At 40.2% G+C, this 12,868-nt stretch overlaps 1 protein-coding gene across 7 annotated transcripts in view; it reads left to right on the top strand.

Moving 5' to 3' along the window:
• LOC103465398 (band 4.1-like protein 1) overlaps window positions 1-12,868 on the top strand; it is a 106,914-nt gene that overhangs the window by 83,085 nt on the left and 10,961 nt on the right. For 5 of the 7 annotated variants that reach the window (XM_008410165.2, XM_017304873.1, XM_017304875.1 and 2 more), the window contains 5 exons: window positions 1,949-2,035; window positions 3,879-5,261; window positions 7,813-7,863; window positions 9,756-10,112; window positions 10,473-10,583. In XM_008410165.2, coding sequence (XP_008408387.2) covers window positions 1,949-2,035; window positions 3,879-5,261; window positions 7,813-7,863; window positions 9,756-10,112; window positions 10,473-10,583 — 1,989 coding nt within the window. The remainder of the gene's footprint in view (window positions 1-1,948; window positions 2,036-3,878; window positions 5,262-7,812; window positions 7,864-9,755; window positions 10,113-10,472; window positions 10,584-12,868) is intronic. The other 2 variants (XM_017304876.1, XM_017304877.1) reach the window with 2 other exon arrangements.

Raw genomic sequence — 12,868 nt, 5'->3', positions numbered from 1 at the left:
AAACTCCTTAATCTCTGGACAGAGTTCTCCAAATCTCTGCAAGACTTCCCCTCTCCGGCTAAGCTGTCTCATGTCGGTGTGTAACGGGAGTCCAGAGCAGTTGTGTCTGCTCCCCAACAGCTGTCTTTGAAAGGATCTAGAACAAGGGATTTTGTTGCCACATCTATTATCTCCTTCATGTTTGTCATTTCTGTCAAAGTATTATGCAATGATAATTAGAGGAAGTTTGGGAAAGTGTTGTCCTGCCTGGGTAATACTGTTACCAGCGCCTGTTCTGCATTCACAACAAGGCTGCAAAATGACAGAGATAATAGATGTGGCAACAAAATCCCATGTTCTAGATCCTTTCAAAGGCAGCTGTAGGGGAGCGGACACAACTGCTCCAAACTCTGGTTACGCACAGTTTTGTGGGGGAGGTGAAATCTTGCAGAACTCCGGTGACTTGACTAATTATTGTGAAGAACACTCTCAACATCTTTCCAGAGCTGCTGCATCAAACAGTCACCCATCCTTTCACATCTCTGTAACCACTTGTGATAACAAATCCGACAAACTTATTTCAAGAATGACATGATGATGAATAAGTAGTGCTTTCATTCCCTATTAAAATGGTATGCTTTTGGTGTGACTGGCAATTATATTTTATCTAGTCACTTATCAGCAGATATAAAGCCTGGAAAGCTAGCAGTAAGCTAAACTCATGGAGCTTTGCTTAGCCTTGCTTCATCTTCATCATGCTAACTGAGCTATCGGCATTAACGTTGATATCATTGATGTAAGTCATCAAGTTAAACTGGGCTTATATTAACAACCAATGCTTATTTCCATCTTGTTGCCATTTGTATATGTGTTTCTGGAAGGGGAGTCGAGGATGCTGGCCATGTGGTATTTGTTTGGTCATGTGACAGTAACGGCGATGCAGCAAAGAATTGCTGGGAGTTTAATTGAAGTAGAGAAGCAATGTCAGTAGTGTTGAGTCGAGAGGGTAGTGATATCTATGCAATATTTAGGGCTAGGACTTTAATCTTTTCATTTTGATTAGTTCATTACATAAATTTCAATGTGTTAAAATTTGTAATGCAATTAATCAAGATTTTTCTTTTTCAATCAATTATTTTTTCATGCTAAAGAACCAAACAAAGGTTCCAGTCCTGAGCTGGAACATTTTCATCTCATTTCTGTTACCACTGTAAATCTGACACACAAGTGACATTTACTAACAACAATTGGCAACAAATCTACTTCTCTTGGCCAACTGGGGGTTTATTTTTGCTTCAAAAAAACGATCTGATTGGACACTGAAAAACAGTATTATTGCGTTCAAGTTATGCTAAAAGGAGTTAACCTATCAGCAAAGCTATTCAAACCTGGTATTACATCGCAATGCTAAATATAAAGCAGCAGCACAGACGTCCCCATTGGGGACATCAGCATACACGGTCCTATTCTCAAAAAACAATAGAGATCTACGCAAAGAATTTTTATGGTAAGATAATGTAGCAAAATTTAAAGAACAGCTGACAGGCTATCCATTATGACGGTATAGCTCATAACTTTTTTTTTATAGATCAATACCCTCCTCCCACTACCTCTGTGATCTACTAGTTGGTTCCAGTTGGTGCTAAGCAGGGTGAAATTCTGGTTCTGGTTGAAAGGTCAATGGGCATCTTCATAAAGATGATCAATTCATAAGTGCAGTTCAAGGGTTCAAATGGGCTAACTGAGCCTGGATTTAAACAAGTCAAATTTTCTCCATATTTTATTTGCTAAGGGACTGGCCAACCATTAGTGGCCATTAACAGATTTGAACAGATATGGAGTTTGGATGGTCAGTTAAGCCACTGAAACATTGACTCTCTCTGCCGTTTCTATTTTCCTCGTTCTGCATGAAATGATGATGACCTCTAACTGTTGTTCTTCTTTCTCTCCTCTGCTGCGTGTCGGCCAGTTGGGGGGCCGTTCAGTGGGAAAAGACGCTGTTAACAGTCCTTCTGTTGAGGGCTTCGTCCAGAAGGCTCTGGTCACTTCACCTGAGGTCTTTCACTGCTCCTCTTCATGAAACACTTTACTGTTTGTAGAGATGACCATGCAAAGCACGTCTCAGCATGCTCCAGTTTCAACCTTTTTATCATTTGTTTCTACTGAACAGTTAATACAAGTGAATATAATTACATGAGAAACAACTGAAATGTTTCCTCATTGTAGTAAATCAAATAAAACAGTTTTTATCGTGTAAAGAAAAAATACGTTCAGAGTCATATGTTTTGGTAATTCTGAGGATTATGGCATACGGCTAATTAAAACTCTAAAGTCAGCTCCTCCGAAAAAAATTACTACATAAAACCAACTTAAAAAGTATATCAATCACCGGTGATGACAACACGATCTGCCTGTTTGAGCTCGCCGTCAACGCATCGCCACACAGAGAAACCGGTCTGATGGAGTTGAGCGTGGGTTCTCTGCAGACAGGAGTGGACTCGCCTGATGGAGCCAAAGCGAGTTTGAACTTTCCACTAACTTTCTAACAGACATTGATGTTACTGTGTATGTCCATGTTGTGGCTTATGCTGTCTAAGAGAAGACAGCTGAACTTGTCCAGCAGACAATCATTTCATTGACATCCTGCTGAAGGAAGATAAACCACAGAAGGTCATTGCCTAAGAAGCCAGATGTTCAGAATGCTGCCTCCAAGCATGTTAATGGGAAACTAAGTGGAAGAAAAAAGTGTTTTATCCAAAAACTTTGGCGGTGATTCACAAGACATGGACTGCTGCTGAGGTCGGTGATTCACAAGACATGGACTGCTGCTGAGGTCGGTGCTTCAAGAGCCACCACAGCCTGGAGGAAGACTGAAGAGACAGGATCCAAGTTGCCTGAGTCCAACATTAAGTTTTCAGAGTCAGTGATGATTTGAGGAGCTTAAAGTCAGCTCAGTTATTTACTATGTAATATTAGAGTACTTTGTGACTTCACAAGCATAATCCCCAGCAGGCATACAAATCACTGAAAGTACAGATACCTGGTTTAATGACAATGTGCTGTGACTCTGACAATGACTGTGACAATGACTCTGTGCTGGAACCCTAGAGTCCTATATTGTAAGGAGGGAGGAAACACACCAAACCCTAATGTACTGTTACCTTCAGTTATGGAAATGCTGCACTGAGAAGTAGTTCATATGATGAGTTCCGCAGACTCATAATTCCACAAGATGTTGGAATTATCTGGAGGGTTGCTCTGTGAGGTGGAAGGTTGGTTGGAGACTGCAGCACTAAGGAGGAGCTTTGTGGAAAAAGGCAGAGTTTTGTGAGAGCAAGCATTTGGGCACAACCTGAATGGTTTCCACTGAGGATTCAAGGATTTCTCAAACATACATTAAAGAATCAAGGCAACACTCCAGGTATGTTTTAGGTGGTATGTCATTATGACACGACATTAAGATGTGTCAAAAATGTCAATTTTACAATACCCTACCTTTAACACTTTAGCTGGGCCAAAGCCTGGTTCATCATGTAATTCTTTAATGATTCTGTAATTATGCAAAGGAAGCCACAACCAATTATTTAGTGCATATGCGATACAGGACATGGATGTAAATTTCATACATCATATTGTGATTGTCTGAGAAGCTGGATTTTGACTTTTTATTTGCTGTAAGCCATAATTATAAAATATATACATTTTACCTACTGAATTGAATTTCTTTTGGATGGCATTCTAGTTCAGTAGGAGGCATCTCCATGTAACTGAAATGTTTTTGTCCATAAGCTGCATGCTTTACACCCATTTATGAGATGGATACCATTTTGTAGATTTTATTGTTTGCTAGCAGTTGTACCCAGAATGTCTAACTGTGCTTAATCTATACCAACATGTAGGGCTCTGAGGAGTGGGTATTGATTGAAAAACAGCAACCTTATCAACCAGACCATGACTGGAGGGCAGAAGAAAAGAATAAATCTCACATATCCGATTCCTCGTGGGACAAAAAGGAGCTGGAAAAGGAGATAGACATTACCAAAATGATACATAAAGAGGAAGCAGGGTATATCAGAAAAGAAGTGAAAAGCCATATTGACGAATTTCCCTCAGCAAGAACACCCAGAGAGGCAGCTGTATGCTCTGAGACTTGGCCTTCTGCGATTCAATTACCCGAGAATGTAGACTGGTTACAAGACAAATCTCAAAGTAAACCCTCTCAAGCCTCAGGCCCTGAGGCAAACAGTGATGCGGCTCCAGGCTCACGCCAAATAAAGGATAAGATGGGCTCTAAACTGAGAAAAAAAGGCCGGCCCCAGAGCCTGAATGTGGGAATTCCTGCAGAGCTCAACAGGAAGTCTGGGAGCGATTCCTCCGGAGAGGACAACGAAGACTCCGACTCGGACAACACGTCAGAAAAAACATCTAAAAGAGGAGATCAGAGTGATGCCTCCCCAGTAATCATGAGGAAAGACAATCAGGGACTAACAAAGGATCAGTTTGTTGGTGTATGCAAAGACAACAGGAAAGAGGAATTTGGAGAGGTCAAAGAGGTTTCCAGTCAGGTGAAGCAAAAGGTCAACCAGATGGGAATGGCAACCATTGATTTAGGCATGTTAAATGGACCAGGGAAAATAGAACATGATAGTTCTTTACCTAGTGGCAAAGTAGAACATGTGGTGAAGGTACGAGGAAAGGGCCTCATCGACAACAAAGAGCTAGCGGAGGTAAAACTTCGACAAGTCCGAACGCACGAAAGGAAGGTCAGCAGCTCCGGTGGTGAAGACGTTGAAGGTTTCTTGGGTGACAGAAGCCAGAGGACGTCTCTCCACCGGCTGTCAGGCAGCAGTTACCAGTCAGAGATCACCAGGATTGTCCCCCTGAAGCCAGAGCGCTCAAAGAGTGTCGCATGTAAGGACGAAAGGGACCAACTGGGACAGGAAGAGTTCACGCGGCTTGTCAAACGAGAATATCGCTGGTCGGTCGGTTCTCCGGAGGGATCCTCTGACCTCCACTGGACTGACATCGCTGGCTTCCACCAAGCCTTCCCCGGAGACCCGGAGGGTTTTGCCAAAATGGAAAATCTTGACGAAGGCTTTCAAGCCAGTAGAGGCTCTATGGAGAACCAGCAGTTTAATTTAAAGGGTTCAGCGCTTCCAAAAGTTGCTCCGCCAGCTCCGCCAGTGAAAACGCAGAAAGCCAAGGAATCCGGACTAATTCTGAGGAATAGCAGAAATGCCGGCAGGGAGCAGAGCCTGGATGCAGCCAAGAAGAGACACTCGGTAACTCTGCTTGGCATCTACTATTCTTTGGAGATAAAGCATGAGCTTCAGACGAACTTGCACACCATGTATTTACTTCAACAGTTTATCTGACACACTCATCCATCTTACCTGTTTGTGACTGTTGAAGGAGCATGCACTAAGGGCTAGCTGAAGGTTAGCCCGAATGTTTGGACAATGTCCTACATGGCTACCCAGTTTGTTCTATTCCATTTCTCTTGACATGCACCACACTGTGCAGCATGTCTGCCATATCTGTGAAGGTTTGGAAAGACAAAAGACATATATATTTTTGTCTTTTAAAACTTAACAAGCTTGAGTTTTACTTAACTCTGCCACAGTCTTAGTGCAATGCTTGGGAGGGTGACCCTTCAGACCGTCAGTTCCTGAAATAACACACACAAACGTCTTGTCAAAGCACACGTGGTTGTGCTTTTACATTTTACATTGTCCCGGTTGAGACGGACAGAGTAAAAAGCTAGCTGGATTCAAATGACCCTTAAAACCACGGGAGGGTTGAAGGTTTATGACAATCTCTGATACATGTTAGGTCTTCTTCAAACAAAAAAGGCAAAACCATCAAATACAAATTTGATTAAATTTAATAAACTGCACATTTGAGAACTACCTCCATCTTTTTTGTGGGGGTAAGCTATTATTTTCAAAACTCAGAAAGAAGCTTAGCATAGAATGCTTGGAAAGTGATTGAAATTCTTTATGATTAAACTTTCCAGACTAATGTCAATCTGAACTTGAACTTTTAAGAATCCGCAGATAAAAAAAGAAAAAATGTGTGAAAATCAGCAATGTTGCGTATTCTGGGCAATTATTTCCTTCCAATTCACCTGAATGGAAAGACAAGTAGTGATAGAAACATACGGACGCCTCCAACTGTGAAACCTCAGTAGGCAGTGAGTAGCCAAACAAAGCAGTTCAGTGCCTGACTAAGTCAGATTTCCTGCTTTTCATTCCACTGCCGCTACATCATCGAGAGTTTGCACACATTTGGCTCTGGAATGAATTTTGAAAAGAATAGACATGACACCTTTCATCTTTTTCCACCTTTTCATCCAAGTTGAGCTCTTGCGTAATGGATTAAACAGGAATGAGACGAGGTGTTGCTCAGCTCTAGGTGTAACGATCATATCAAAATCTGATTGAACTCAGGGAGTGTGGGAAAATAGAGGCAGCTCCACCTAAACATATGGGTCAGGCCATTCTCACAGATTTCAAAATACGTTCAGCAACATTTTTTAAGACTTTTGTCCAATTTTCTGCTGACTTTCTGATGAGCAAAGTTTTGCAACCAACTGGATCCCATGGGAAAAAATGACACTGGTTGATTGTTGCTGAAACTTAGACTTGCTGGTGCTGGTAGAACAAACTATGCGTTATAGAAGTTTGTGTAGGAGAAAAAAGAATCTCACATATTCTCAGTTTTTGTAGGTGTGTCCAAAGTGTGCCCCAGGGACCAGTGGTGGCTCATTACGTTTTTCACAAAATCATACCTATCTTAGAAAAAAAACAATTGTAAAAAAAATAAAATAAATCAGCCCAACTAACAATTGGAAATTATATGTATGGTAATATTAAACCACTTTTGTTTAGGATCAACAATAATTTATATATTCTTTTTCTTTTAAAATGTACCAATATTTTGATAATTAAAATCTTGCATGTTTTGTGTATTTTGTGTTAACAAATAAAAATTTACAAATTTCACAAGATTGTTTTTCCTTTGAATCCCCCACAAATTGGACAGTTTTGGCTCTCATTGCAAAGGTTTTGATACCACTGGTCTATTCTAACCCCTGGGTTCTCTTTGCAATCTACATGCTACATATGTTGCTGTCTCTCTTGCTATCAAGGAGGTACACGAGATGTGCCATTAATTTTTCAATTTGAACATCTGAATAAGATCAGAGTCTTAGTATAATAACATTGTGTACTTTTACTATTCCTCCAATATGGTGGCACTCAGTTTGATGAAATTACCTGTAAACTCTCTGCTAGCCATTTCAGCTTGGCTAGCTGGCCATGCGTCATTCTGTGAGCCACGAACAATCAACCTGTTGTGTCACTTGGCCATATGATTATGTTGGTTGCTGCCCTGTCTTTACGTGACTACTATTACACAGACAGCACATCTAAACTGTATTATTTTCTTCTGACTCTGCTAATTATAACTACTTGCTTAGATCCTGTTTGTGCTTTATCAAATTCATCTCTTAACTGTTCTCCAGACTGAATGCTGTGTGCTTTGGTGGTGGAAAGTTGTCCTTGAAATTTGTGCCTAGATTCAGATGTAGCAGACTTGGATCTGGCTGAATTTCAGACCTAAACTTGGGCTTATGAGAAACAACAGAAGATTTATTGGTGTTTGAGCAAAGTGTTGAGCAATTTCTTTCAATTTAAGAGTTCAGAGTTTAGGTTTACTCTGCACGTAGCCTATATGATGCTTGGATTTTTGTGTTTTCTTGGCTGTCAGTCCTGTTCAGCTGTACTAACTTTCCATCGCTCCCTTTGCTCTTTCCTTTGCTTCCCCCTGCAGGAGCCTGTCTCTACTCCCGCCATATATGAAGAGCCATTTGGTGACCTAAAGGTTATTCTTTTACAAACCCAAGTTTGAATGCTCACCCATCATCTCTTTCCCTCTGCATCTCTCTTAGCTCACAAACACTTCCAAACCCGCAATGGAAACTGTTTCCTGTCAAAAAATGTCAGTGCTTTTAACAGCTGTAAGAAACAGTCCTTGTTTTCACAGGCAACATTACGATAAGTGAATGTGCGGAACCCTTGTGATTTGTTGCCTCTAAAATGATGTAGTTTATAAAGCTATTTCATTTTGTTTTTTAATCTGTATTTTGAAATGAAACTAGCTAGCTAGGATTCTAACTAGCTACCTAGCAGAACACTCAAAGTTAGCTATTCTCAGTACCTGTATGACACCTAAAAATAAACTCAAGTTGCTGTAAGACAATTTAAAAGGAAATAGTAACTATTTAAAGCTTTCTGTGACATTGCAAGACAAGACAAGATAAATCTGTGGTTAATTTTGGATGTGACAGAATGAGAAAAAGCAAAACTTTAGCAGACAACAGGAAAGATGAATGCATTGTAAGTTTAATCCTTTTGAGATTTTAGCCAGACTCTTATTAAAAATGATGGAAATATTGACAGAATTTCAATAATCTTTGAGAAGAGGTGATAATCTCATAAGTACAGAGAGCGCTGTTTTAGTAATGCTAGCCATGCTAATCACCAGTACAAGATGCTACTTTACCATCTCCTCTCCATAATCAATTTCACTCATTGTGCAATTTCCCTTTTGCTCCTGATATAAATATTTGCTCACTAGTCACATGAAAGGACTAGAAATTAAAATGTTTGCATTGCAGTTTTTGATAGAATTCTTAAACAGAAATTGTTTTAGGCTAAAGGCAGCATTGACAGGTCAAAGCTTCACAATTGTTGGGGATTGGATATGGAGTACCGAAATTCTGACTGGTAATATAAGTTATAAGTTGGTGACTTATGTTACTATTGATAGTGTTGTACCATGTTTGTCCTCTAAAGTTGCTACTCAGCTTCCCAGAAGCTCAGCATATCAACACGCTGTCCACTCTGAGCACATGCTGAGCTGCTGCATCATCTAACCAGCCTAATGCGCTACTATCATTCATTTCCATCATGACTTCATACTGTGAGCAATTGGCTGCATTTTATCTCCACATTTAGAGCTAAGAGTGCCAGCATAAAACCTAAGGCACAATGTTCCTGTTGTACAATGTTTATTTCCCCTTTTCAGTTAGTTTTTTTCTTTTTTTTACATTAGTAAACTGTAAAAGAATGCTTAAAAAATGTATGTGTATATCTTCCTGTTTATCTCGGTAGCCTGGGCATTGCCTTCCTGTGCTGTTCCACTCGATTTAAATCTTGCTTCACAGCTTTCAGCCATTCACTTGAATTCCTCTCGTTGGATTTCTACCAGATTGGTTGTCATTTTCTACACTGTTTTAGAATGTCTGCTGTGGTTTTTATCTATGAAAGCGGAGGAAGTGAAGGAAGCCGTTCAGTCCGTGTTGGCCACGCTTCTAAATGTTGAATTAACATTAACAGCCAGATCATTTGGATCAGCACTTCTCTCTTCACAGTGGAGGATGGTCGTTTTTTACCATGCTAAAGAAATTATTAGCATAATTTCTTTATTAATTTCTTTGGAACCAGTCTGATGTCCCGTGTCACCTCACAGGCTTCGTAGATTTCAAATCAAATGGATCCTCCCCGAGCCCTGTCTTCTTATCTGATAATCCTTCATTCCACATATTTTTCATTTGGTCTATTTTCATTGCATGCACTCTGTCTTCGGACTCTTCATCAAATGCATCATCCAGCCCCTGTGCAACTACAGGGTTGCACTCCCCACCATGTCCATCAACCACAACGAAGTCATGTAATAACTCAGAGGCGATCCTTTGTCTGTGCTCACACCAGAAAGAGTCCGGGGAGAGGAGGCCTCAGCCGGGCCTCGCCTCGGAGGAGGAGCAGGAGCGGGACACGGTGGCCTCTATGAGGGACACCCAGCTGGGCATCGAGCGAAAATGCTCCAGCATGACGGTCAGCTCCACGTCCAGCCTGGAGGCAGAGGTGGACTTCACTGTCATCACAGACCTCCATTCTGGGACGGAGGACTTTTCAAAGGGTGGGTCTGAGTTCGGGGAGCGGGAGCAGCAGCCGGAGGTCGGACGGGAGGACTTTGAGGAGACCTCCAGGTTCTACTCGGCCCGCTTAATGGGCTCCAGGGATAAGTTCCCGATGGAGGAGAAGCTTCCTGAGGAGGGCACCCATGAGGTAGACAGACGAGCGGCACCGGCCCTCATCCTCATCATCACATTCTGGATTCATCCTGCTTTGCTGGAAATGCTGCCATTCTGATTCTTATGTTTTATTTATTAGCATTTTCTGTTTTTGACTATTTCATTATGTTCCATTTTTTTCCGGTTTGATTCAAAGCCTCGTTTCTTCTCTTTTATGTTCAACTTAACATTCCACTGAATCTTTGCATCATCATTTGCTGTTATTTTCTGCAACGAAGCACATAATAAAATTTTTTTTTACAGTTTGTACCTTCAAAGTGTTTTTTTTGTTTGTTTTTTTTTTATATGTAGGGGCTGCAGTCGGTAGTAAGTTTACTGTGTGTTCGTTCCACAGCCTCCAGTGGCCAGGAAAGACGCCAGTGCTGTGAGTGTGGCCCACAAGCTAAAGCGGACCGACACCAACGGATCCGAGGTTCACCAAAACATCACAGATGTTTCACCACAAGTACGCAAAAGTATTTGCATGCCCTTGAACTTTTTCACATTTTGTCCTACTACAACCACTATTTAGATTTTATATAATAAAATATATATAAATGAGGGATTAATCATGTAGTCCCTCATGCTGTGTTTACTGTTCAGAAAACGGTTGTAGTTTTGAGTTTCTGAACATACAGTGATGTGAGAAAGCGCCACCCTTCATGTTTTCCTAATCTTTTTGCATGTTTGTCTCACTTCAGTGTTTCAGAACATTATAACTCTGGATGTCACTAAAACTATGTCAAGAAACTCAATTATTCATTCCCGCCCCCCAAAAGAAATCAATAAAATAAGAAGAATGGTGGAAAGATCTAAACACTACAGAGGTCCCTAATGAACATGGAGAAAAAGTGTTATTTTGCGTTACCTCGCAATACGTTTTCAATACTTCGCAATGTCTATTTTGTATACAGTCACAAATGTCAATTCAAAATTTCAAATATATACACATTTAAAGAGCCTCAGTGAAAACATGTTTATATATTCTTAACTCTTTGGTGCAAAAACATTGAAAATCGATTTATTCACTGCGTGTTTATGTCAGTGTAGTGTTGAAATGGAACTGCACATGAAAACGGTCCTTTATTACACAAAAAGACAATCAAAATGGTCAGATATGACTTTACTACCCTGTGAAAATAACTCAGAAATAGTCCATATAGGATGTGGATGTAGGTTTTCTTTCTTTCCTTACGGAAAATTTGTTCAAATCTTAGAAGGGAGATGGAAATCTGTTTGGACTGTTTTCTTTTGCACATAGGTTTGTGGTGCATTTCTATCCAAAAGACAAATGTATAAAACTTCAGATACCTCAAACGAGATATTAACATATATGGAAAAACCTCACGCCTTATATAATACCACAACGTACGATGGCCAAATACTCAAAAGACTTTGAGTATTATGCTGTATTAACTGATCGGTAGATTATTGCGAGAGAACGCAAAACTTATCGAGAGGGAACGCAAAAGTACTGCGAGGTAAGGCAAAATTTTATTATTTTTTCCCCATGTTCCTTAGAGGGCTCTGTAAAACACAGACAACTTAAGATTTTCTAAAACTATTTGTTATTAAGTACATATAAACAAGGTTGCGAAACTCACCTGCGTTTTGCACTACATTATAAATTTTTACATCATGATTATTATGATATATATATATTTTTATTTATGACATTAAACAGGTTGCCTTATATTTTACTGCATGGCCTGAAAGCACAATATTAATATAATAAGTGAGAAATTATCTTTTAATTATGCTTTAATAATTTAAAGTTGATTTGCACAGTGTTACTTTTCTAATGATAAATTCATGAATGACATATTTTATAAATTAAATCTTAAATTTTAGGCTTTAGAGAGGGTTAAAGCTGCTGAGGTCAGTTCGCATCATCGGCTCCAGTAGTCAGAAACCAGTCAGGCGAACACTGATGCGTGACGCGCTTTTGGTGGAAGCCTCGGACTTTGACTATAGAAAAAATCTCTTCTTTTTCTTCCTCTTCCAGGGAGCTCAGTGACACGGCGTCCATGTTCCCAAAGAAATGGGGAGCGTAATAGAATCATTAAGGCATGATTAAAGTATTGACAGTATATTAATGAGAGGGATGAAAGCAGCTGCGACTGCCATTCATCTCCAGAAGCAGAGCAGTGAGCGCGGACCGGCTGTCCCGCAGGTGCCTTATTAAAATGTAATCAGGGCCAGGCTCTTTAGCCATTCAAGCTAATGGTGTGGATGTGCTCAGGAGATGATGGAGAGAGGGGCCCTTTGAAGAGCCGCATCAGTGCTGAGTCATTGCTTTAAGGTTGTCGGAGTACGGAGTGCTCTGCGCGCGCGTTGCTCTGCACAGTAAATGGAGGATGAGATAATCTACAGGTCCTTCTCAAAACATTTGCATATTGTGATAAAGTTCATTATTTTCCATAATGTAATGATAAAAATTAAACTTATATATTTTAGATTCATTGCACACCAACTGAAATATTTAAGGTCTTTTATTGTTTTAATACTGATGATTTTGGCATACAGCTCATGAAAACCCAAAATCCCTGTCTCAAAAAATTTGCATATTTTATCCGACTAATAAAAGAAAAGTGTTTTAATACCAAAAATGTCAACCTTCATTGCCAGGTTGTGCTGAACAATGAACAGCTGTAACAGCTGTGCTGAAAAATTTAATCTTCATCTCCATAAAGCTTTTCAGCAGATGGAAGCATGAAGTGCTCCAAAACCTCCTGATAGCTGCTGCATTGA

Source organism: Poecilia reticulata, linkage group LG5 (genome assembly GCF_000633615.1).
Source record: "Poecilia reticulata strain Guanapo linkage group LG5, Guppy_female_1.0+MT, whole genome shotgun sequence".
NCBI classification, from domain to species: domain Eukaryota; kingdom Metazoa; phylum Chordata; class Actinopteri; order Cyprinodontiformes; family Poeciliidae; genus Poecilia; species Poecilia reticulata.
This window is presented reverse-complemented; position numbering and strand designations above follow the sequence as displayed.